At 47.9% G+C, this 26109-nt stretch overlaps 1 protein-coding gene across 2 annotated transcripts; it reads right to left on the minus strand.

The window, feature by feature from the left end:
- Positions 1-286: 286 nt before the first annotated feature.
- Positions 287-25909, minus strand: ARHGAP19 (Rho GTPase activating protein 19). 2 transcript variants are annotated; one of them, XM_057380386.1, is made up of 12 exons: positions 25842-25909; positions 13313-13578; positions 9279-9359; positions 8732-8941; positions 7959-8185; positions 7364-7450; positions 6372-6437; positions 5477-5665; positions 4695-4793; positions 4008-4100; positions 3468-3536; positions 287-2999 (listed from the first exon to the last, which is right to left on the minus strand). In XM_057380386.1, the coding sequence occupies exons 1-12, from the start codon at positions 25907-25909 to the stop codon at positions 2943-2945; spliced, it is 1512 nt and encodes a 503-aa protein (XP_057236369.1). In that variant the 3' UTR covers positions 287-2942. The 2 variants fall into 2 exon arrangements, with proteins under 2 accessions (XP_057236369.1, XP_057236376.1); XM_057380393.1 differs by lacking the exon at positions 25842-25909 and adding an exon at positions 16423-16488.
- Positions 25910-26109: the final 200 nt, after the last annotated feature.

Consider the following 26109-nt stretch of genomic DNA (forward strand, 5'->3'; position numbering starts at 1 on the left):
TTCTTTGTAAACCTGATTTCCCATCACCCTGGATGACAGCAGGGGGAAGACAGGAAAATAAGAGGTCCAACTTCATACCTCTAACGGAAAGACAGCCTGTCTGGGCACCCTGTGTCCCAGAGGAAATGGCCAATGCCATCCCTGCAGGTGGGCAGCACCTCACCAAGCACCCCCACATTTAAGAGTAGTAGTTCTGGGTTTCTAAGCAGAGATTTCCTTCCTTTTGAAGGTGGATTGGAATCCTTGCTATCCCAATGAAATTGCTTAAACTACCAAGCAAAACCACTAAAAATAAAAGCATTTAATGTGGTGTTTTCACATGAACATACAGAAAGGCAACAGTCTGCAACAGTACTTACACAGCATATATAAATAAAGACAAAGATTAAAAATACTTTGGAAATGATAGACTCTGAGAACAGTTAGCGGCTGCTCTGGGAAGAAGCATCCTTATGAGTCATTGCACAGAGCAGACAAACGAGACACATCCAAGCATGACTAAAGCTCTCCCGTGCCTGGGAGACAGTGTGAATGCACTGGGACTGCAACAGCCAAGGTCCTAGGGGCCAAATCTGTCAGCCACCACCATCCTCAGCATGGCGAGCCCAGCACCACAGACTAAAGCCCAGGACACTGAACCTTTCCCAGCTCTGCCCTGTCTGGAGACAGCACCCATCCCCTTGGCAGGTAAGGTATCTGACACATGCAGATGGCCTGGCCAATGCCCCATAGGTAACTTCTTAGAGCTGAACAAATCTCAGCTGTGCCAGAAGCCAGACAGAGCCCCTGAGCTAGAGCCATCAATAAGGGGGGACAGTGGAGAGTTACATTCCTCTCATCTATATAAGAGCAGTGTATTTAAATTTAGGAACAAGACTGTTTTACCAGGCAGACACCCATATAAAGAGATAGGAGATATGCCACGTAGGGACAATGGGGAGAGGAGCAGTGAACAAATGCCTCACTCAGCAATTGCCCCCAGTGAAAGTAAGAGCAGAGATGGCAGGACCAGACTCAGCTCTCCCTGTGCTGCCACTTGACCTTCAGCTGTGCCTCATCTCTGCTCAGAGACAAAGCCAAGATTGCCAAGTGTCTGCTAACAGCAGGCTGCAGGGACAGGGCAGAAATGCAGTCAGAAAAACACATGGTGCCCTTCCCAGGAAAGCACATAGACAGCTTCAGCCTCTGGAGGGAAGGATTATAGACACATCCAAAAAGCACATACTACTACCACAGCAAACAGCCTCTGCCCTTCCTCACAGCACCATCAGCCTGGTCCCTGAAGAACCACAGCCCTTTCTTCGCTGTGACAGAGGCTCCTAACACCAGCAACTCCCAACTCACATATCTGCAGTCTCACTATCCCCTACATTTTCAAGACTCCAGGTTGAGGTCAGACTGGGGACAGGCATCCCTGATAAAGTACCGAATGCCAACCATTGTACAGAGCAGCACAAAGATTTGTACGGCAAAAAAAAATCACAATTAAAAAAAGTGACAAATTCCAGCTAAGCTGCACAGAGCTCCAATGCCCTGCTCTGACAGCTCCAGCCAGTCAGACTGAACTCCCTGCTCATATCCAATATTCACACCTCCTGCCACCAGTTGTTTCAGAAAGCTGTCAAGAACAGAGCTGTAAGTCTTGCTGGCTGCTGGTTCTTAAAGATTAGAAGACAAATATAATTGGATTCCAGAGATTATTTGCTTTGCTGAGAAGGGCTGAGAAGTGTTTAGATGGTTCCCCAGCTGATTAAATCTTTATTTCACAGTAGTGACCCTGTGTGTATCCTACCTCACAGTGCTTGCAGACAGGTTCTTGGCAAGACTGGCTTACTGGAGCATTTAGCTTAACAAGAATGCTGACACCGGCCAGCTGTGATTGGGGTTTATCTCGTATCTAGAAGGTTTCATCTCATTTCTGCAGCTCAGACCAAAGAGCTGAAYCCAGCTTCAGCCCTTTCCCCCAGTTTAATGACTGATCAGCCAGCTGCCTTACCAGTCATCCAGATATGTTGAGCCAAAGCCTTTGGCACCATTTGCAGCAGATCACAAATGGCCTTTCTCACCTCTCACACTGCTTTCATGCTTCACAAACAGCCACAAGACTGTCTGCTCCAGGCACCAAGACTTCCAAAGACAGGTCTGTCCTAGACAGCCTTTGCCAGCCTCCTGCTCTGCTCAGCTTGAGCCTTCCTGGGTGAACACAAAGCTGAGACACTCCTTGCTCAGAGCTGTGCCACTGAAATATGAAGGCAGTGAGCAAGGGCTGCCTCCAGCTCAAGCTAAAATAAAGGGATGAGTTTATTGGGGAAGCTGCTTTTCACTGGCCTCACTTGAAAAGATGTCATCCAGAGCCTCTCCTGCCAGGCCCATCCTGTGCTCTGTACCGTTTGAGCACTCCAGCCCTTTGGAAACAGCAGAGCAAAATGGAGCCCAGAAGAAGCAGAGAAAGGCATGGCTGCAGAGGAGGACTGGAGGTAAGCTTAGCTGTCAGGATGCAGGTAAAGGTTGCAGCCCATCATTCTCAGTGCTAACAGGGGGGAAGAAGCAAAAACAAGCCAACGTGTTAAAAACTCAGAGCAGAAAAGCAAAAACATACAGCCTAGCAACATTACAGAGAAAGCTGGGAGTGCACACAAGGCCCTGCAATCAACAGGGCTCTCCTTGTACATGAGCACTCCAGCTCTGCCCAGAGCCAGCAGGTCGGACATGCTGCACAAGTTTTGGTTAGATAGTGGTTTGCCCCATAGTAGAATGAAATATAATTTATATACAGAAAGAAACAAATCCCTGCAATCCTTGCAAAGGTCCAGTTTCAAGAGCACTGTTGTGTTGGTGAGGGTTGCTGTGAGTGTGCAACTCTCCCCTCTTAGTGCAGCACATTTTCCAATCACAGCTTGCGAGGCTGGGCAATCCCCAGCCATGCATTGGTGCGAGGCAATTCAGAGGGATGATGAATCCTTGGAAAGCAGGCGGGCTCGCATGCGTCTGCAGGATTCCTGTAGAGAATGAGAGCCACTGAATGCTGGAGACACAGAATACCATGAAAGGAAAGGTTGACATTCCCCCCTGCAAAGACCCTCTCCTGGTGTCTGCCTCCCACATCTTTTGTCAAAGCTCTAGATGAGGCAGTGAGCAGACAGGAGCAAACACAGCAGTCGGTCTTGGGCTGCACCAACCTCTTGCTCCATTGCCACCCTGACAAGCTGCTAGCACTAATCTGTGCTGCCAGCTTCCCTCTGCTTCCTGCAACAGCCAGCCTGCCTGCTCACAGCTAGAAGGGCTGTAATACCCTTCAGGCTCTGCCTTCCACCATGTCACCTGCTTGCAGCTCAGCACAGAGCAAACTGCTACGAGCTGGGGCACCACAGCTGTCACAGAGCCTTGCRTATGTTGTCACCTCAGCAGGTTTCAGCACAGCAGGCTCCCCACAGGAAGAGGAATGGGGGTTAGGGGGAGTGTCTCACCTCTTTCCGGCCTTCCAAAGACTTAAACTTCGCTGGGGACATGTGAGCTGGAGAGCCACATTTCTGTAACTGCACAGAGAGGACAACAGGAGTAATGAGCTGGTGAATGAAGTGGCATCCACAGCCTTCCCTTGGAGCAGCCTGTATACCACCAAAGACCATCTATCACCCAAATTCACTCTTGGTTTGTCTGGGCCATAGCTTAGCCCTACTACATAGAGGCAGCAGGCTTTGTACAACCTGTGGAGCAGGGTGAGAGAGGGAAGGGGGCACAAGACAATGCTCCATGGCAGGACACACCCAGAGGAACAAGACTGGAGTACAGGCCCAGGGCTGTCACCTCTGCCCTGATGCTGCCCTTGCCATCTGCTCTGTGCTCCTCAAAGCAGCTTCTCAGGACCTTATTTTATTATACARAAGAAACTTGGAAATCTTCCCTTGGGCAAAAAACAGCTCCCCAAGGACCACTGAAGTTGCACTCAAACTCCCATCCCACACTTCCCCACCAGCAGCTTCAGTGGTGCTGGGAGYAGCTCTTACCAGCTGGACATTCTCTTTGCTGACTCGTGCAGGCTCTGGTGTGGTATCCCTGCTTTTCCTCTCCAGGATAACTGGAGTTCCCAAAACCTTCCGCTGTTGTAAGAAGAAAGGGCTGTTGGCTAGTGCTTAGAGTGCAAAGTGAAAAAGAAAAGGAAGGAGCAGGATGCATTGCTGGTAAGCAGTTGGATGCTGGGAAAGAAAAAAAGGAAGCCAAGCTGGRACAAAGATTGCAAAGCAGAACCACCTGAAATACCACAAATACTGGGCTGAGACTGTCTGACTGTAAAGAGTTTGGGAYCTGACCTGAGGCCTGGCCAGGAGCCCAGCCTGTCAGAAGGAGGTACATGCTGCTGTAGGGCAACCCACAATGTGCTAAAACCYGTGCTAACATGCTAGACTACATTACCAGCTCCCTGTCAATCCTCATCTCATCTCAGGAAGCAATCAATTCTCCAGAAAGATGCAGAGATCCTACAGCCATGTGTTTCAAGATAATTACACTTCATACTAACAAGGCTTATTGTCACTGTGCTGCCTTTTCTGCCTCAATGGATCTGTGCTGTTTGGCAGGCAATACTTTGAAGAGTCCCTACCCTTTGAGGGTCTCATTCAAGGCCAGGGCAAAGTAGAAGAGAAAGCAACTTCAGAAACTCACRGCGGAGAGCAAGGGTCAGAGGCTGCTTTTACCTTAATGAGGCCRCTGAAGGAGCGCGAGCGGGTGCGTCGCGGTGCTGGGGATGCGGGCACATCGGAGCCAGGAGTCAGAGCTGTTGGATGCTTATTAAACTGGGAGGAAACATGAGGGCAGTGTGTTAGAACAGTTATACCCATCCCTCACTGCTGTGTGCTGCTCTACCTACTGTCCCAGAACTCAGTTTGTCTCCTTCACACCCCAGAGTGGAGGAACACTCCATGGAGAGCTGCAGGAGGAAGAAAGCAGCAGAAGGCCACACCTTCCACCCAGGATTATGGGGAGTTTGGGTGCAAAGCTGCTTCATGCTGGCTACCACATTAACCAAAAGCAGCAGATGTTGGAGCAGAAAGAAGGCTGGGCAGCAGCTGGAGGCTGGCAGCCACGACTGGTGCTGACCATATTGATCAGTCTATCTTGTGCAGCAAGTTGTTTCAGACCAAGAGAACAGTTTGTCCACTCCCGGCAGGCAACAGGGAAGAAACTTTTCCCTTTCTGAGGGAGGAAGCTCAACAAGGCAATGATCAGGACCAGGAAACTGCTGGCTGGCAAGYCCTTAGCTTGAAAAACAGAACTCAAAGCACAATTTGGTACAGCAACATCCAGGACACCTCCTACTCCTGTCTTCTTACAGCTCTGCCCCTCACCCAGCCAAAAGCCCACTTTCCCCAGCCTGCCCGTGATTAGGAGCAGCTCTCAAGAAGGCCCTACCTTTAGCCCTGTGCCCAGGATTGTGCTGATAAGCACACCCCAAGGATATCTCTCCTCCCCACACTACCTGCCGGATAAGCTTCTTCTTCTTTGCAGAGTCAGGCATATTGTGGACGTGGCGGAAGAGCTCCTTCAGTGCCTCCTCCGTGCGCTGCTGGGTCTCCTCCTGATGGCAAGAGTCCAGCCGGCTTCGCTTCTGAGACTTGAGGGGCTGCAGCTCCTTGGAGCCAGAAGACGTCAGCAAATCCAGGTCATCCTGGGAAAGCGGAGACAGCAGTCGCTTGCCGTGCTTTAATCCCAACGAGCCACCCATCAGAGCCAGGCTAAGGAAGAGCTGCCTCAACCCCAGTGAATGCACAGGGCTGTGTTTTCCCTACCCCTCTGCAGAAGCACTGCATCAGCAGGCCCCGTGCCAGGAAGAGGTGACAGCAATACAAAGGTGACCCCATTGCTTCTTCCCTCCCCTCCCAGATGCCAGCTGCAGAAGCCCTTCYAGGCTTGAGAAGGGTCAGTGCAGCTCCTAGCAATGCTTCTTCCCTCTTCTGCAGCTATTTGAGGCAGGGAAGCATTTGCTGGCGAGACAAATGTTGTCCCAGTGGCAGCAAGTAGCCTTTATCCCAAGCACTCCTGCCAAGCATYCGTGGCAGCAGGCATGTCTGTCTGTTTGGAAGGCACAGCCCTGTGAAAGAGMAGGTGCTCCATGTTCTGGGCACAGGGAGCAGGTTTGCTGTTAAACAGGGGCTCATAGCTTTCTTTCCCTGTGCTTTTGATTAACAGATGCTTCAACTCTGTCCAATTTCCCTAATGCAGCCGCCTGCACTACCACACCATATGCTTCCCTTGCTYCAGATCCTCTTTCATGACTTGGTTTGTTTTCAGCTTCCATCACTCACAAAGATCCCTTCATAGCATCACAGCATTTGCCCTTTCACGGAGGGCAGGCTGTGCATTTGCTGGCTTACCTTTGATGTGTGGGCTCTGGATCCCAGATAGTGCAGCCTGGCACAYTCCCGGATGTACACTGGAGCCTGTGACGATGAGCAGAGAACAGGCCAAAGGTTTGTTTAGCATCATTGGCCTTGGGACAAGAGCGGCCCCAGCAAGGGCTGCTTTTCAACCATACCACACAAGCCACTTGTATCGAGATTCAGCCATATGGGGAAACAAAGCCATGGAATTTCACATCTCCAATGCATTCCCTGTTCACAGTATCCTTTACACGCAGACATTCAGCACAAGTAGAACTCAGAGTAAGAGAAAATTCATTTGGAACCCTGCTCTAAGTAATTCCCCCAACTCTGAGCTGGCCAAACAGGGGCCTGACAAAGAAGGTAGAAGGGAAACTCTCTGTGGGAGGACTCTGCAGCGAGCAGATGCCTACAGTGACCAGGAAGGTCCTGAGAAGTCAAGAGACTGTTTGTTGTAGAAACATTTCTTTGGAGGAACCTGCTGAAAGCCTCACACTCCTGACTGTCCTACCACAGCACTCTGCTCAGAGGCAGACAGTGCCTGTAACAGCAATGGCTCATGACCATTTGCAGAGAAGTTCACAACAAAACAACTCACTGCATCAGGTATTCTGCTCTTGGCAGCACTCAGGCAGGACAAATCCCTTCCACTTTCTTATCCTGCCAGAACGTGAGTGCAGCCCGGTGTGTACCTGTCCTCGGGAGTCAGGTTTCCAGCTGGGGAGCAGGTGCTGGTGTCCAGCAGAGGGGAGTGTTACACTGCACCATGCTGCTGACCTGCCCTGGCACAGCCACCTCCAGGGCTGCCTGCCCAGTAAACGTCTCCTCCCTAGTCACTAAACGAAGTTTCTTGTAGAAATGCTCCTTCTCCTACTGCAGAAGAGAGCCCACAGAATATACACTGAACATGTGGGATCTGTCTGGACAARGGACATTCAGTCTCCTGGTGACGGAGGCAGGACAGCAAGACCCCAAAGCACACTTACCTTGAAGAGTTTCTGAGAATGTTTGATCATGAAAGTCACTCCATTGTTTAGCTTTGTGATATTTTCCTGAAGGTCATTCGCTGTCACCTGGCAAGGGGACACAGCCAAAGGCGCATCCATTAGAAGGGGAGGAGGAAGGGTGTCTCCTGGGACACAGATACACAGTGTCACAGCAAGCGACCTACTCCGAGGTGACAGGCAGGCAGGGGTCACAGCACACCAACAAGCAGAGCTCACAGAGCCAAAGCTACTCTGAGAGGAGAATCAGACAACTCTGTGGCCAAAGAGTTCACCAGCAGCACAAGAAACATTGCAGAGATCTGCAAGGCTTTTCTGGAGCTGACATTCTAAGAAGAAGCATGACATGCTTTCAATTTTACTGAGGAAGAAGATGCGTAAATTGCAAATGAGATCCATGGCAGGTCTGACTGAACACTGGGACTGAGTCCTGCCRGGAAGCTCCCACCTCTCCATMACAGACTCCAACCCTCACACAATTGTATCAATACTTAACCTTCTCATCTTGTTTTTAACCCTGCCAAGCCTTTGCTTTATCTTGCAATATCCCACCCACAGACACCGAGGCATTGCTCACATTTCTGGGCCACAGGATGTGGGGTGCAAACATGAGGGCAAGATTGTGGGCAGACATCTTGTTCTTGTCCTGCTTCTTGGCAGTCTGGTAGAGCAAGTCCAGCAGCAGTTTGAGCAGACTGCGGTTGGGAGCAGGAAGGATCAAAAACAGCAGCTGCAGGGCTTCAATTTGGCGCTCTTTGTCTGGAGTGCTGGTCTTATTCCCCTTCTCATCAAACAGTGTCAAGTCTGCCAAATCACAAGGCAGAACATGAAGGACATACATTACCTTCCCTCAGAGCAGTCTGTTGCAACTGCTTACCCTTCCCTCTTCATAGGCAGATCTCCTACAAACCCCTGCACAGTTCTTGGCCCTCCATCTCTCTTCCCTCCAGCTCCTCCCCACTTGTTGTGTTAATCTGTGCTACTCCTCCCACAGAACAACAGAGCTGCTAACAGCTACGATGGCTTGAAGGCAAGATGGAGGAAGTTCACATAAGGTAGTTCAATTACAGTTATTAAATACACAGAAACCACAATTTGCTCAGACATGAAACAGATGGAGACCCAGGTTATCACTGTGGGCTTTACCCCTGTGGCATCTGAGAGAAGAAAGGTCCAGACAGACTTGGTCTGATCCATTAGGATTTTCAGTTCCAGTCTTTCCATCATCAGGCTGAGATGGCAGGAAGATTCCTTCTTACGCTGCCTTTAAGGAATACACTTTGCAATCTAGYATGCTTTCTAGGAGGCCAATTCCAGTCCTGCCCATCACTGCCCTTGCTGCCCACTCACCTGCAATTTTGAGGTGGGCATGGAAGTGCTTGTGTGTCAGCAGCGGCTCTGGTAATTCRCCCAGGAACATCTTAAGTAGGGTGGCCACATCATTGGAATGAAATTCCCCAGAGTCCAGGTCAATATCTGTGCCACTGTTCAGGGCATCCTTTAGGATCTGTTGCCTGATGCTGTTGCCTGGCACTCGAAACAAGCCTTCTGCTCTAAGATCTGCTCGGCAGAGAGGAGAAAAAAAAGGGCACTGAGTAATCAGAGGCTGATTCCCACATTCTTATTAAAAAAGTTCCCTCCTTACAGAGTCTGACAGAAAACCTCTGAACTGCATTCAGAGACATGACTTCAAGCTGGCTCCCATCAATTGAAAAAATCCTTGTACAGAGGGAAATACACCAACATATCTGCTAAGCAATTCTGGCAAACAGTTGCCCAGTGCAGTCCAAAACTCCTGCTGCTGGAGAGCTCAGAGCTTGTCACTCTGCACCAGAGACCTGAGGTGGGCCAGACAGATACCCATTGGGATAGGAGGACAGCAAACAGAGCCACTTACTTTTGTGCAGATACTCGATTAGCTGGGAAACCTGTGCAATGCCTTCTTCTGTCAGCGGTGAGCCAAACACCACCCCCTTCTCTGCACAACAGAAGACAACGTGTTCAGAACCCAACAGCCACAGAAGTGAATGTTCCCCAAARAACAGGATTTCAGCATGCAAAGACCAGTGCTCCAAAATGTTAAGAGTGAAGGTTACAAGGACCCTTACAGATGTGAGATACCATAAGCACTCCAAAATAAGTCACTTCATCTCACCATGCTGTACTCACATGGGCTTCATCATCCTGTGTCTTACCTCTGTTTAATTACAGCTTTTATCAGCTAAAGCAAATATTCGCTAGCCCTTGAAGAAAAAACAACACCAGAACAGATGCTTCAGTTTTAAATGGCATAGAATTTGCAAGCCTAGGCCTTATGAAAAGAGCAAAGTGGGAAGGGCAGATTTAAGAGCCTGGACAGTTCTGGTGCCTCCCACATAGGTGCACTCCACACCGCTGAAGAAACATCCAGATTCATCCTCACTGTGGCCTGATATGAAGTGGAGCAGAAAGAGGAGGTGCAGCTGTGAGTTTATGGGAGAGAAAAATAAGCACTACTGGGAAGAGCAATTATAATCTGATGGGCTCACACTGGCCTCCTTTTCAGGGGTGGGTAAAACTTGGAATTTTCTCATCTCAGTGAATCTCTCTCCCATGTCAGCTGCCCTGGTCTGAGTAAAGYATGAAAGCTGAACAAGGCAAAAAGAAGAATAGCAAAGCAATGAGCCAGGCTCCTCTCACTCTTGGAGTCTGGTCCCATTTCATGGGGTTGAGATTGGGCATGAATTGCCAGCTCCAGAATTCCAGTAAATTACACAGGCTATAGTCCCAAAAGATGGGAGTAACTGAGCTAACAGGAAGGAGATCCCTGGAGTGGAAGGAAACATAGATGAGAAGACCATTTAACTGAAGGGCATTTATTGTACTAATGCAGTATTCTCTTCTTGATCAGAGAGGGACTTGCCAGGTGAGACAGTGATTATCCAGCAGGACAGTGTTTTCYAATAAATGCAGCCTTGATAGTCAATGGATTTTTCTGTCAAACACACACAGCCAGTATGATCTGTCCCTCAGAAAGTGGAGACAGTTCCCAGAGGCTTCACTGGCAGCAACCAGAACTCTGGGCACCCCACTTCTTCCCTCAGATGCATGTAAGTTTGGACTGGAGATGAGATACTGGATGGACTGTACCACAACATGCTCACTGGGACTGAGAACTGGAACCAAGTACAGAGCTGGTTTGTCCTGCCCTTGTACTTAGTCTTCAAAGAGACAACAAATGTAAGAAGAGAATATWCCTCCCTTCTCCATGATCAGACTGCCAGAAACATGGGTCAGTTCTGAGGTGGACATTTGCACCATTTGCACCAAAGGTTTCTCTCCTCACTGCTACAGCTGATAGCCCAGCAACCCAAGCATTGCACTGGCTGGTCTGATAAAAGTTATCTCCCCCACAAGCTTTYTCTTGCCTTTTCTTCCCCCCTTCATACCTCATTTTGATTTTACTAGCTTTTGGTCTGTTGTACTACAGATCTTACTGCTCTGTGGTGTTGATGCTCACAGCATGTGGGAGAGACCTGGTTAACCCTATGCACTTCTCTAGCAGCCTTCCTGTGTAACTAAATTTATTCCGCCKGAAGAATGTTCTGCTTTCTTCCAGGACTTCTGAAAAATATGGAAAGCCACCAGGAACTCCAGCCTCCYGTTAAATCAAGAACTTTCTGACCTCACTCTGATAAAGCGCATGCTTCAGTCTTGCAAGAGAAAGGAGAGCAATGTGAGCTCTTGATCCACACGAAAGATCTGAAAGGTTTAAGTGCAAAGGGAGAGAATGATTGGCAAAAGATTCTTGTCCTTGAAGAAAACTAAACTCATTAGACATTCAACAGATAGAATCAATAGTGGCCAGGAATAGAAGAGGAAAATGCATCTTCTTGAGACATGCAGGGCYTGACAAATTCGATTTAGTTTTGAAGTCAGAAGCTGGTATCTGAATGAGAATTTGATTCTCAAAGAAACTTGAAAGATGCATCTGGAGAATGGATGCTGCATTACAAAGGCTTAGATGTTACTGTACGATTGCTTCTGAAACTAAGCAGCAGCATGAGATTGAGTTTCCTGATGCTCAAAGAAGTTATAAGTATTTGCAGTTTGATCAGCTCTGAGCTCTGTGGTCCTTGGCCTCTGGCTTTGAAGAAATAAAACTTGTTTGTTCTAGCTGGTCTATAACATGAAGAAAAACAAATGATGGCTCCAAGATGAAACACAATACATGAAACTGATTTTCTCTGTAGGCACAAACTTCTTTTTCTCAGAGTTTGGCCAGGGAGTTCACAGACAGTGCCTGTCAATGCTGGGAGACACTGCCATTGCAGCCTGGGAGTGCAGCCAGCAGACTTGGAAACATCTGCTAGCTGTAGCTGTAGTGACACACAGMCATGGAGACATCTGAATGGGAAAAGGCAGAGCTCTTGGGGCAGAGAGTTAGCAGGAGACGTCAGGTCTGATAAGAGCAGTGCTCCAGCAGAGTACAGATAATTTAATAAAAAAATGAGCCAGAGAAGGCTCACCAGCCCCTGCTGGAAGGTTTTGCCAATAACATGGGGGTTTCCATACACACTAAGAAAACACTTTCAACTTGGTTACTCAGTTCTGTTTGTCAAGTGGCAAGTGTTTCATTTAAGGTGTCCTGCTGATCTCCAGGAAGAGGCAAGAGCAAAGACAGCTATGAGCACAGTGCAACTGCAGTTTAGGGACGGCACAAAGACCTGTTATTATGGAGCAGCAAAKTAAGTCATGGCAATATCAAGTAATTCTCATCTAAGGATGCTAAAAGACTTGATTTGCATTCTTTTATTTTCCTATGGTGAGTGTATGTACCAGAGATCTTGCTGGATGAGACAGAAGTGGAGGGCTGAAGCCAGCACCAGAAAATTATGCCTGACCAGAGGGGCTGCAGAGCTTGTCCTTATGAAACACAATGGAGGGATAGACTTGGTAGAATCAGAAACACTTAGAGAAGTTATATAATGGTTGAAGACAGAAAACGGCCATACTCAAACATAGCAACAGTTCCCTCCTCTGAGTACTCACAGCAGCAGAATTGCTCAAAGGAAGGGGAAGAYTAATCAGAAGTGTTCAACCTCAGGCTGCCAACATCTGAAGGCAGCTCACAGCTTCTCTGCCAGCAGCCAGCCAGTCTAAGCTGGGAAACCAGAGCTGAGGAGGAGTGTGAGGTGCCCAGATGGAGGCTGCTTCTGTCTAGATGGGTGAGAAGGTTTAATTGAACCTGATCAGGAGAACCAGGCTCTGCTTGAGTGTGTGTGAAGTGTGTGAGTATATGCAAAGGTGGGAGAAGACACATGCACACCTAGAACACCCTTTTAGTGACAACAAAACAGTGTGGTAAAGGCCAGCCATTGAAGGAGAGGCTCTGAACACAACCATGCTCAGAAGCAGACTTCTGAGAAGGGCCTGGGGCTAATGTTTTCATAACCAAGACAGCTGAACTTGAGGGAAGATAAGAATAGTCAGTTTGGCAGAAGAAAACTCCAGTGGAATGCTTGTTTAAGAGAGAAAGAGAAATATGTCACCTCCTAGACTTGAAACTGGGCTTCATCAGTCAGTCTGCAGAGCTTTGTCACTGGCTCACTGGACTGGGATGCAGATCAGAGCAGCACTAGCATTTGGATGGAAGAAGCTTACAGATTCCTGAGCTGCGCAGTGGGCAGCCGATGCACTGAAGCCAACCTGACACACACCACAGCAATAATCCCAGAAGAAGGGTATTCTCAAAGAGAAGGGCATTCCTGGGATCAGTTTCATATTTTGCTCCTTTCTAGAAGGGGGAACCCCAGAGATTACAAAACCATAGTATTAAGCATTCCACACAAACTCAAAACTATGGGTTGAAAGTTTTGTGAACTAAGTGTAACAACTGATGATAGCATCACTCTACAGGTGGGCACCAGACTTCATGCCATCCATACTCACCCTTGCGCTTCAGAGATATCAGAGAACGAAAAAATCCAGAGGCTGTGCTGTTTGCCCCAGGCAGCTTTGGGTCCTCYTCTCCCATTAGCTGGGCCAGCTCTGCCCCAGGCAAATCAATGAGCCTGGTAATGTTGCTGACAACCAGCTCTGTGAACACCTCTGGTTTTTCATGGCGCAGCTTTTCCACAAAGAAGTCAGGATTGAAGATGATCGGCTGGCTGCGGAGRGAGGAGTCATTGCAGATGACAAAATTGCAGATGGCATCACTGGAAAAAAGAGAAAGAGGAAAAAAAAWTACTGTAACTCTTCACCATTTTAGTTTTTACAGCCAGCTGGTCTGCCCTGAAGGAGACATCTGCTGACACAGGAGCTCCCAGTCTACACCAACAACACTGTCTGACTTTGGTGAGTGTTCAGCACAGCACAGCTACATTTCCCTATGGAAAAGCAAAATCATTTCTGGACTGTTTGTACAACAAACAGTTTGTACAAACCAAGACTAGCACTCCATAACATGATGATGGCATAGGCAACACCCAATGAAAACTTTCACTACATCTACATCTCTACTACTTGTTTCACTGTATCTACATCCTACTAGCTCTGGCTGAGAAAACCCTAACTAACTTATTGCTTAAAGTCATAAATAAGTTTGGTTTTATCTCCCTTTCTCCCCAGAAATTCATTCCCAATGGCCCAAAAGTCTGAAACACCATCTGAATTTTTTCATGGCCAGCTTACATTCATCAGTTCCCACTGCCTCTGCCACACCTACATTCCTATCAACAAATAGATAGTTTCCATGTCCTGGGATTTTGTTTATAAGGTCATAAACATGTAAAAACACTGAACCCTCAGTTTTGCCATGGGTGTGGTCAAATACTCCCAGGTGACATGCTGCCAATSCTTTGGTTACTGCTCTCTGCCATCTCCACACTCTGAGTCTGGAACAAGCGAGAACTCAGCGTCATGAGCCACAGAAGATCAGTCCTTGAGGAACCCCTACTAATTTTTCACCYAGATCATCCATTTTCAGCTCATCCAGTCCTTACCTCTCCTCATCCCTTCATGGCCTTTATCTCCCTATTCTCTACTGACACCTACTTTCTTCATCTCCAAGATTCTCATGCGGCATGGGAAAAGGGATKCACCCAAGAGACTGTTCTGCTAAGGGTTATCTAGAACAGGTACACTSCCTACCAGAGGATAGGTATATTTACCATGCTGAAAATCAAATCAGAGAGTTATCAAAGAGATATCTCATGCTAATCAGCACTTTTAAWGCTCATACTTAACTTCTATCCCAATTTCCATCTACCTCTAGGTCTTCCATTACCATTTTCCCACCACTGTTTCARACATTTTCATGTTTCTGAAGTCAAGCCCATAGGCTAGAGCTGCCCAGCTTGCTTCTCCTGCCATTCTTTTACTTAAAGGTAAGGATTAGTGTCATTCTCCAGTCATGAGCTACTGTCCTGATTCCATACTCAGCTATGAAGTGATAGCCTGGCTTTGGGAATGGGTGTGCCAGTTCCTCCAGGGCTCTGGGTGGAGGCTGCCTACCCACTCAGCTTGTACACACACAGTGTTTTTACCCCGTGACATTCCCCAATCCTTTAATCACTCTTGGGCTCTTATCTAATACTTTCCACTGTTTCTACATCCATCCCCAGCTGTGAGCTCTCACTAGACACCATTTTCCAAGAGCAGCTGCAAGTACACAGTTAATAGGGATGCTGTGCTTATGTACCAGGGATCACATCAGTCCCTTAGGTGTGCTGTGGCACCTGGGGGGTAGCAAGTGCTCTGCCAAACACCCCTGAGCCCACCAAAGGCTTTCCCTTCAAAACAGRCTTTTCTACAGAATACGGGAGCACCTTGATCTTCCTCTCCTCACTGCTGAAGGGTAGAGGCCATGCTGCTGTGTTCAGACCATGCTGGCCATGCCTGCTCACTGCTGGGATCCCTGCATCACTGCTCTACACARCTGCCACCAAAAGCATTTGCAACCCATGAACCTCACATGCATTGGCTCAAGCAACAGAACCCTTCACTACGAGTTCAGAAACCCCAGCAACTTCAGGTACTGATGTAAACCGACAGTAGCTCAYGACAGGAGGACATCAAAGCACATTCTGGCAAGTCACCTGAACTCCACCCRCCTCTGCACATTATCTGTGAACTCAACAGTAATCTGAGCTACTGCTGTACGTTTTTGACCAGGAARACTATATCTCCAGGATTTCCAGGATGTGTGATCAGAATAAGAGAACAGAAGCTGGGACTCAGGYTCCACAAGAAGAAAGATGCTTGCTGAAACAAGAGGAAATGAGACTCTCAGCAACTCTTGCATCGTGAGAATCCATACCAAACCCCCTCCCCTTGCCACCACTCTCCACGGATGCCAARGATGCCTTCAAGAGGATGGAGAGGAAGAAGGTCTGCAAGGCAGACTGCAAGGCAATCTGCCAGGTCATCTAAAATTTTAGAAAGCTCTTAAAGGCTCCCAGCTTCCTGCTCAGTGGCCTAGCAAGCATGCTGCTGACTCCAAATGGGRGCCATATTTTTCTGAGCACCTCCCAGCCTGTTTTTCAGCAGTTTCCTATCTGCAATAAATCAAGACAAAAATGCAACAATTAGGTATCAGCTGCCAAAAAAGCAACTGCCAATCGATCTGATCATATTCGCATTTCATGGCATAGGGCTACAATGCACARACAAGTGCCAGTTCTGCCTATAATGTGGAGCAAGCCCTTTGCCTGAAACCCATGACAACTCATTCTGTGGCAATACAGATCCTGAGAAGGGTTAATAGCAAGTGTATAGGCCCAGTGACCCTGCCTGCAATGATCCGTGCACTGTTATTCACTCACTAGCAGTTTTGTTTCCCCACAGAGAAGATATGCAAATACTTTGCAGCAGTTACATCAAGCATCACAGATTATCTCTTCCCTCTGACAATTAAATATCTGGATTCACAGAAAGAAAATTAAACAATTTTGTCAATCAGCCCTGACTGATAYGACTTTTCTGCACAGGCTGTGTTACAAGTCGCACAAAGTCTAACAACATTTAATGCAAAAATAAATAGAAAAAAGTAAATTTCTTACATGAGTGCTGAGAGCTTTTGAAGAGGCATTAGGAAGCAGAGACAGGGAAAAGAACTTGCTCCTTGTTTCCAGCAACAAAAGAAACCTGCCTGTCCCAGCACAGCCTATGCAAATTCCACGCATGCTACGAGACACAAGGGCGCATTATTGGGTCTGAAAGGCCCCCTTGGCACACACTGGGCATCAGCCTTCACACAGAGACAAAACAGAAAAGAAAAGCTGGACAAATTGATTCATGTCTCTTGCCAAAGGCTGCGTAGCTGGAGTTTAACTGCAAATAATTCCTACATAGAAACCAGAATTTTGAATTAGGACCAGCGTGGTATTAAGTGCTTTCCACCTGTATCCAAGAGGAATACACAAAATAGTTCCAAGTCTACCCTGTGTTTACCATGAGTAAAGCMGTGCAAACACATTCCCAACAGCATCCAGGCACAACTGATGTTACGGCACTGGCAGGACAATAGCCAAGTCCCTTAACTGCACAACCCYGTGCCCAGAAACCTTGCTAGAAACRCTCTCTGCGCCTGCCTTTCACACTTTCAGATCTTTTCGAAGACAAAGCATGTAGCTCAACCCCTTAGAGCTGGAAACAGCAAGGAGCAATGGCCAGGTGCTACCGTTATTGTGCCACCATGTGCCGTTCATCCACTTCAGGATTCCTGTTCCACGTTTCTCTGGATTCCCGTCCAGTTTCCCTGCCTGCTGCAGCTGGGACCAGCCTTGTGTAYGCTTATTGTGATATGGCACTTCAATGAGCTACTTAATTTTGAAAGGTCACTTTATTAGCAGCTCTTCCTTGCACAGAAAATTTGCCTTTGTATCATTATTGCTAATCAAAATGGAAATGTGAAGCAAACCCCTATTTCTGAGCAAAGATAAAGCCCCCACTGGCTTTATACACAATAACCCTGCCAATCCTCACTGTTGCACACACCATAACCTTCAGAAAGTGCCATGTGCCCCATCTGCTGTTTTCATGTTAAAAAAGAGAGATGGATGTACTCTACCTACACTCACAGTTTATATAACAGCAGCAAAGGGGAGACAAACATGTATTCATGGAGTTTATTGCCTTTTTTTTCTTGTTTGCAATTACAGAGTTATATTTTCTATATGCTGTGATCTCAGATAGCTTTACGACACGTCAAAAGACAATAAAATAAAGGAATAAATAGCTTCCTCTCCAGTCCCATGAATATAATCAAATCCAATGAATAATAAAATCTTGTTCTAATAGGGTTGTGATTAAGACAGCAGATTAAAAAAAATGGGTCCTATATTGTGCTGAGATTCTTGCCATTCTAGTATCTTTCAGAGGCGAAGCCTGTGATCCCAGCCAAGTCACAAAGAAAGCTGTCTGTCACACACAACGTTTTTGCTTCAGGCATGACAGCCCCATCATTTCATGGGGAGTGGATGGTGCAGGAGGTCAAAATCATGATGGATCAATTAATCCCTAAGGTAACTAGATCCAGGCCAGGGAAATGCCTTGGAAACTAGGACAAAAATGAGACTTTAACTGCCAAAACCTGGTGATCAAACCTGTGGTGCAAGAGCTGTGTGAGCAGGCAGATTAGCTCACATGGCAGCAAGCTTGCATTTGGATAGGTGAGATGGAGCTTTCCCAGATTTTATATTGCTCTAAATCCACATGTGACAGAAGAAAGGTTCAAGAAACATGAAAGAGAGTGTAAGGAGAACAGAACTAAGGCAAGAAGAAAAGGAAGAGTTACCTTTGGGGCAAGGCATTAGCTGTGTTTGTCTGGGAAAGTGGATACACTGAAAGCTAAAGATTTCAGAGGGGTCTGACGTGTCTAATTTGTGGGCAAAATCCATCTCCACTGCCATTTTGCACACTCTGTATGTCATCACTAAGGSACTAACTGTTCAGACACACCACCATAGACAAGTTTTACCATATAGGAGTAAAAGGATTAAAGAGCTTTTGAAAATAAGGCAGATAATAGAAGAAAATCTCCCTCTATAATAACAAAAYCTTTAGATTTTAAGAAAGAGCCAGGCTGCTACCAAATACTGAAAGCAGGATGATAAGCAGGCAGTGCTGAAGAACACAAAACATGAACAATTCTCTGCCTGGCTAAGCACAAAGGGACATGGGACAGATGCGCAGAGGCTCGGATTTCCCCAGGGAGGCAGAAGCAGCATTGTTTCCTATGTTGTGCCAGAGTAAGGAATCAATTAATGAGGATGTCTGAAGACAGTATTTCCAGAGCCAGATAGGAGCCATCCCAGATTTTGCAAAGAGATGAAAGAACCACAGTGGAATTATATGGAATCATTTTAAGTACAAAAGGACTAGAAGACAAATTATTTCCTAGATTAAAAAAGAATAAAAAAATAAAAGTAGTCTAATGGGAATGGACTGCAGAGACATTAGAAGTGACTTCACAGTTAAAGTTGCTTTGAGGGCTGTACTTCAGACTGACATTCTTGTAAGATGGTGTAACAAAGATCACATTCAGGCCTCAGACTTGGCACCCTAACTCTTCATAGGATGACTGATTTGCCTCTGAAAAATGTCAAGAAAAACACGCAGTAATTTTTGCCCAGGGTTATACTCATAAGGTCTTCAGGGGCAGAGTCCTTTTGTGATGAATACACAGTGCACAGCACAGTGGGTGCCAATCCTTGCCTACTGTCTCYAGCCTTGACACAAGTAAGCCTTATGAGATAACACTGCCTTTTTAATTTTTGCTTTGCTTCCTTCACATTTAAATAGCTTACAAGAGTGATTCAGCCTTTTGGCTATGAGAACCAGATAATAATATACAATTTAAACAGCAAGGAGCTGCCTAAGAAAGCTGCTGTTATGTGACGGTGGCCTGTGCTCAACAATCTGGAACTAATGTAACTCCTGGCCATCTTTTGGACATCWAGTATGTTGGTTACCCGTGTCATTGCTATAATCTATGAATTTAAATTCTGTGTCAGTAAAGGACTCAGAGTAGATCTTGGCAACTTGGCTACACATCTGTGATATGAACCTGGAGGAGATGGACCTATCTGAAAAGATAAAAGGGTTGGGAGGGGTGGGGGTCTGTGCTTTGGAAGAAAATGAAAATGCAATATATTACCAGCGTCAAAGAAAACAGCAGTAGCAAGACAGCTTGATATATGTGAAATATCAAGAAATTTGCATTTCAGCATGAAATTTCTCACGTTTGACCTGAGTGAATTCTTTGTGATATTTTTAATAATAGCCACTGGAATATTTTAAAGTCAATCAAGCAGTACTTCAATCAGCCATCACAACATCAGAGCATCCAGATGCCTTCTAGTGCTAGGAGGGGAAGAACCAAGGGGTGCCTTAGAGAGGAATTGCATGTTCACTGMGTTGCTCCTCATCAAGTCTCCTTCCCAGTGCCACCACCACAGGTCTGGATGCTCCCATGCTCTGGGATTACCCAAGACCCTGCAAAAAATACAGAAAGGCAGCTGCCACCAGAAATCCAGTAATTTTACATTAAAGATCTGCAAGCTCATATGTCTGCCTAAAGCTCAGATTAACACAGTCGAACAGTGTTAAATAGGAATGCTGCTCTGATTCTCATGACTGTCAATGCATTTCTGTCTCTATTTTAACATAAACTCCTACTGGGAGCAGCAACAGAAGAGAAGCTTTAGATCCAATCCTGATTTCACTGAAACCAGCACCAAAACTGAATCTTTTTAGACGGCAGCAGCTGCCTYTTCTCGTTACTGATCTGCTCACTTTTATCACTGTGGCATTGGGAACCTCGGTCACAGCTGGGGACTCCGCTGTGCTCTGTGCTGTACAAACAGAACAAAGGCAATACCCTGTCTTTAGAGGGCTGATAGCTAAATCTGAAATGAATGCTGGAGGGACAGAAAAGAGAAGGAATCCCAAGAGAAGAGGCAGCACTATCAGTCAGCATGACTGATATAACTGAACTCTGCCAGCTTTTCTGTAGACACTATTAAAAAGGAGGGCAAGGAAGGACAGGAAAAATAATCAGGTCACACTGCAGACATTTAGAAGAAATCCAGCTTCTGCGTGAGGGGTAACATGGGACTAAGCACAAAGGAGCTGGTTTGAAAGTTATCAGGCAGGGACGGCTGGGACATGGGGCTGAGGARGCAGGAGCTGAGCTCCACGCACTGGCTGGGAGCCACTGGCAAGGCACAGACAGCAAGTCAGCAGTGCCAGGGAGCTGGGGAAGCCTGGCAGTGCCACAGGGCACTGTGTGGCACATCCAGACCCTCACTGCAGGGTGGGATGCAGCCTGAGGAGCCCCTTCCCACCAAACGTGTGCCGGCCGTATCCCCGGTGTGACGGTGGGTACTTGCAGTTGCCAGCAATGATAGCATTTCCTTGCCCTTCTCATTTTAAAATGTCTTTATCTTCTTTACTTCCCCATTTTTAGTGTACTGGAAGTCAGTAAGAGGCATGGCCCAGTCCCACTTATACCTCCTTGGCCTCTAGCACTCCAAAATCGCTGCATGGCCCTCTGATTGTCACCCTTACTCTTGAAGGTAAGGGCCCYAGGGCATCCTTCAGAGGCAGGATGAAATGCAATCAGAGACTAACAAAGACACACCATCAAGATGCTTCTCAGTCCAGTAGCTCCAAACTAGTGTCCAGGTCAGAGCAGAACCACCATCTATAGACAGCAACCCATAACAATCAGCTTTACTTCTGTCATGAAAAATGAAGCAATTACACAAAAACAGCACAGCAAAGTTAACAAGCTCCTGTAGCAACCAGCCTGGGAACTCAGAGCAACCCAGCAAGGCAGGACGGATGTTTTCCTCTAGCCCTCCCACAGGATGATACCCAAAATTGGTAGCACCAGCTGGTGCCCTGAACACATTTGGGAATACCATCCCACCATCAATTGGTGGATTGGTGCCTGAGCAAAGTAYCACAGTTTGAGTACAGTGTGCTGCAGCACTCAGGGGTTTGCTTGACTGCATTTGCTTTTTCTGGACTGAGAGGATACTGAGGCCTGGGTCAGGACTCACAGCCAGCTCCCCACAGTGGTGTTAGTGAGGTTTTGTAGCCATAGCTTGGTAAATACAGAGGACGAAGGTACCCAGGAATCAGCTCTTGGTTTTATTCACTACTCTTCTGTAATTCCACAATGCTCCAGAGGTGCAGTGAACAAGCTTCATCCTTGCATCTGTGTTTTGTATCACAGTGGTGTTTGCAAAGGATGACAGCTCATCAAATCCTCCCTCATCAGCAATCCTCTGCAGACACCACTGAGTATGTCAGAGGCCACATCCCTTGTTCCAGATGTGTAAACTCCTACAAGCCAGAATTGTGATGAGGAACACCTGGATGCATGCCAGCATTTAAATAAGCTGGTGACATCTGGTCAGGGCTGCCGAGGCACACAGATAAACAGGCTGGGCCCGCCACAGAGCACCACAGCATGTGGTACCAGAGAGACAGAGATGCACAAAGCAGCCCAATTAACTCACCAAACTGAGCAGTACGGGGGCCTAGGGCTTTTGAAGGGGATCTCAGCAAGCCAGGATGTCAAAAACTGGAATATTGTACACAGATACCAGAATTCACGTGACAATAACCTATAGTGTCACTTCATGCAACTCTCCCAYACTGGTGAGATACAGCTTCTCTTCYCATCCTGCCTGACAGTTCATCTCTGTCTGGATCAACTCTGCTTCACTRCAGAGCCCAGGGAGCTGTGATATATTTATACACTGCTCCAGGGGCCACTCAAGAGAATGCAGAGTGGCATGCACATGAGGAGAGCTCCAGGAACCCCCAAGAGCCTGTGAGGATGTTCCCTAAAAGGCTTCCTGCTCTCCAAGGCACAGAGAGCCATAGCATCCTTGTCTCCTGCTACATGACAGCTTGAAAGCAGGGCTGTAGGAATGCCCATATGRAAGTCCCAAACCATAAAGCTATGTTTCAACCTTGAGTATGAGCTCCAGAAAAACAAAAAGGAAAACTAATGCCATTTCCCCTGAGAAATTCCTGCCTCTGAAAATCAGAGCTGCCACATTACTGCTCAAGAAGAAAGGATGTTTTGGCTGGACTCCAAATTATTAGAGCTTTATAGGCCAMAAGCAAACASAYTAAAAGTTCTTGTAAGCCAGCTGGCAGGCAATTATTAAGCAGCTTATCACATTCCCTGCTATCTACAGTTTCTGAAAATAAAATTTACGAGGAAACTCTAGATAGTTTAATTGCAATTACCTAGTGTAGAGGTGAGAAAGGCCAGGAGCCAAGGAATGGGGGTTTTGCACTTTGGAGCAAAGGCCCAATGCTCTTGTCAGACACCACAGTAAGTGTAATGCTTTACCAGGATGAGAGGCCAGGAACACATTAGACCTGTGAAGCTCTGAAACACATCATCAGCCAAATTTATCCCACCAAGGAGCCACAGCTCCTCCCATTTCTCTGCCCAAGACCCTTGTGATTTGGGAACACAGGACCCCGTGGTGTCAGTCCCCAGGATCACAGTGCCGCTTTGGTGACAGCCTGCACAACAGCAGCACAGCAGGGCTGTGCCTGCACCCAGCAGAGTACAGGGCAAGGAAAAGGCCTCGGCTCCCTGCTCCTGCCGCCAGCTAAAGGGCAAGTGAAAATGAGCTCCTACAGAAAGGTTYCAAACAACTGGAAAATATAAGGTCTCAGCTGTGACCAGGAGCCCAACCCAACATACAGAGGGACAGTATTTCCAAGATGGACTTGACTTCAAGGCAACCATTTGATTCAGCCAACGTTTCCATGCTGCCCGGTCTGCTTCCCATCTGTTCATGCCACTTATTAAACCAACACACACTGAGGAATTTTGACCTTTAGGACACGGAATTTGACTTCCCAGCAGTGTCCAGCACTCAGCGCTTCAGTTTCACACTGAACTGACTGCCCAGGCACCTTTAAAGGAGTGATAAGGAAGCTCTTTGACATTTTCAGAGGCATGCAAATGTGCACACAGCAACAAGGAAACSACCAGGCTGGCAAGGACACCCAGACACTGCTATGGGCTATGTGGGAAGCAATGCTCCCCCTTCATGGAAACAGACAATAAACTCAAGTGTAGCAGAACAAGGATCCTGTTGTCCAAGCCCATCCCACCCTGGATGGGAACAGGACAGGGTGTTACATGCAAACATACAAAAATACTGCAAATACAACACGGCCTTGAGTTYGGGTCAGATGTGTRCCTCACAAGACTTGGACTGAGTAGGGGGTCAAACACAAATCTCGGTCTCAAAGATTCTCATGAGGGCTGTGGAAAAGGGAATGTTTGAATAAGATTTTCCCCAGCTCCCAGGCTATCTTCAGAGAAAAGTAGCCATGTGTTCAGACTTGGCTTTAACTCTGAAATCAACCATTTTTTTTTGCTTGACCCTCAGCAAGTCACTTTGATTTTTTGCCATTAAGTCATGTTTACAGTGAACATTTTCCTATTTSCAGTAAAACACAGATGGCAACTGTGTCTCCTTTCATAACCTGTTTATGATGTGAGCTCTTGATGTCCAGTTGTGCAGTGCCACTCTATCATTTTAGCAAGATGCCTTATGGCTTTTTCCAGCCTCTTCCAGACCCATYGCTTTTTCCTGTCCGCTCATTGCACCCGTGCCATATCAAATGGCCAACATGAGTGCCTGRCAAAGCATTTAGGCAGTGCTTGAGCGAGACATTAAATGCATTAATTAAACAGACAGATGTTTCTCTTTTGAAATTGAGCACTCTGCCGGACTGCAATCTTCATTCTCAGTCATGAAGAGCCAGGCAGAGGTTAGAAAGACCACAAACAAAAGAGAGGGACCCACACAAATCATCTTTTGTCGTGTTCAGTAACATTTGGTACTGAGTTTAAGACAACCAGCTTTTAATTCCAGTCTTTAAATCAGCATGCTATAATACCACATGCACAGCATGCAAGCTTTACTAGCTAACTTACACAACTCTCCAGATGAGAGGAAACAGGGGCAAAAGCAYGGCAAAAGCAATCTTTGTGGTCTGTGTAGTGATAGACCAGCAAAGCACGAGATCGATTTTTCTAGCGCTACCTGTGGGTAATAAGCAGTGCTGGAGGAAAACCTGTACTCCAGGCTTTGSATTAACACGATTGCTTGTGGATGGGTGGGATATAAAGAGCGGGAGAGCACATCCTAAGGACAACTGCCAGTACGGAAAAAATAAATTTAGTCATTCAGGCTGATTGACGCCACATTAAAAATGCTTTATCCAAAARGGCATTTTAAGTATCAGCTGCACTGGGCATACTTGTCCCTTTACCAGCATTTTCAGCACTCCCTGTCCAAAAAAACTGCATTGAGCACCATCTCTTCATCCCTCCTTCCAGAGCAATACCTTGCCCCTACCCGAGCACCACAGCAGTGCCCCCAGATAAGCACACCAAGTGCCATCGGGATGGGTCCCACTTGGCAGAGAACAGGGTGGTGTCAGGGTGAATAAGGCTGGCTATGAGGCAACAGCCCTTAACGGTATTTATTTAYCCACAAGAACTACCATTCAAAGGATACTCAGTTTGCAGCTACCCGCAGTTTCCACCACACATGCAGGAAAAAAAAAAGATAAAAGAAGAAAAAGAAGAGATACTGCAGCCTTTTAACAGTCATCTTACAACACTGTTCTGGCAAGATGCTCATGCAGTCCCTGCTATTTTATTGCAGCAGTAACAGAATGGTGATGCAAACAGAAATATGTGCTAAAGGTGAATTACGTGAAGCTGGCATCGTTTGTGTGTTTGGAAAGCCAGAAAAACGCGTGTAGAGCGGACAAAGCAAAGGAGAAGAGAGGCTGGATGCGAAGCAAGTCTATATAGTGCCATCACCCTWCCAAACGCCGCAACTGCCAAGCGCTCGGCGCCGGCTCTGCGGCTGCAGGCGGAGCGACCCGGCCCGGCCGCAGCCCGGTGGGGCCCCCGCAGCAGCGAGAGCTGCACGACGGGCACGGTGCTCTATAAGCCCTCCCCGGGAACACCCCCTGCCCGGGGCGGGAGGCTGGAGCGGGATGTTTCCCCTTGCAGAGGAGCGGGCGGCKCTTCCCCGCAATGCAGCACCGGGATGCTGCGGGAGCGCTCCCCCGCTGCACAGCCCGCGGGGACAMGGGCACCATGAGCACACGGGGCCCTACCGCGACCCCTGCGGSACTGCGCGGCGGCTCGGCCGTGCTCCGGAGCCTCCGGAACACTGCAGCGACAGCTCCGTTAAGGTGCCGGGCCCCGGCGGGTGACGCGGCAGCGGGGACGGCAACGGTGCGGCTCGCACGGGCAGCGCCGCAATGGGCGGGCCGAGGCGCACAGGTCGGMGCCTGTCCACCGGCTTGTGCGGGGTGCCCGCCCCGTAGCACGGCGGCGAAGGGGCCGAAGAAGGCGCGCCGCCGAATTCGGGACGGGGCGACGGGGTGCCCGGGGCCCCGCTCCTACCTGCCGCGGCCGCCGCCGGACGCCGGTGCTCCCGCCGCCATCTCATACCTGCCGCTCCGCCTGCCCATTGGCCCGCCGCACCACCCCCCCGGCCCCGCCCCACTCGCGCTGCGCGTCACCATTGGCTGTAGCGGGCACCGCCCCGCCGCTATTGGCCGGTTCGAACGCGCAACGGCCGATCCGCGCGCACGCCGGGCGATGTGGGGGGACGGCCAGCCGCGCGGTGTGCTGGGAGTTGTAGGCCGGCGGCGCGGCCCCCGCGGTGCTG

Source organism: Malurus melanocephalus, unplaced genomic scaffold (assembly GCF_030028575.1).
Source record: "Malurus melanocephalus ecotype Western Australia unplaced genomic scaffold, MMel_1.1 scaffold_12, whole genome shotgun sequence".
Taxonomy (NCBI): domain Eukaryota; kingdom Metazoa; phylum Chordata; class Aves; order Passeriformes; family Maluridae; genus Malurus; species Malurus melanocephalus.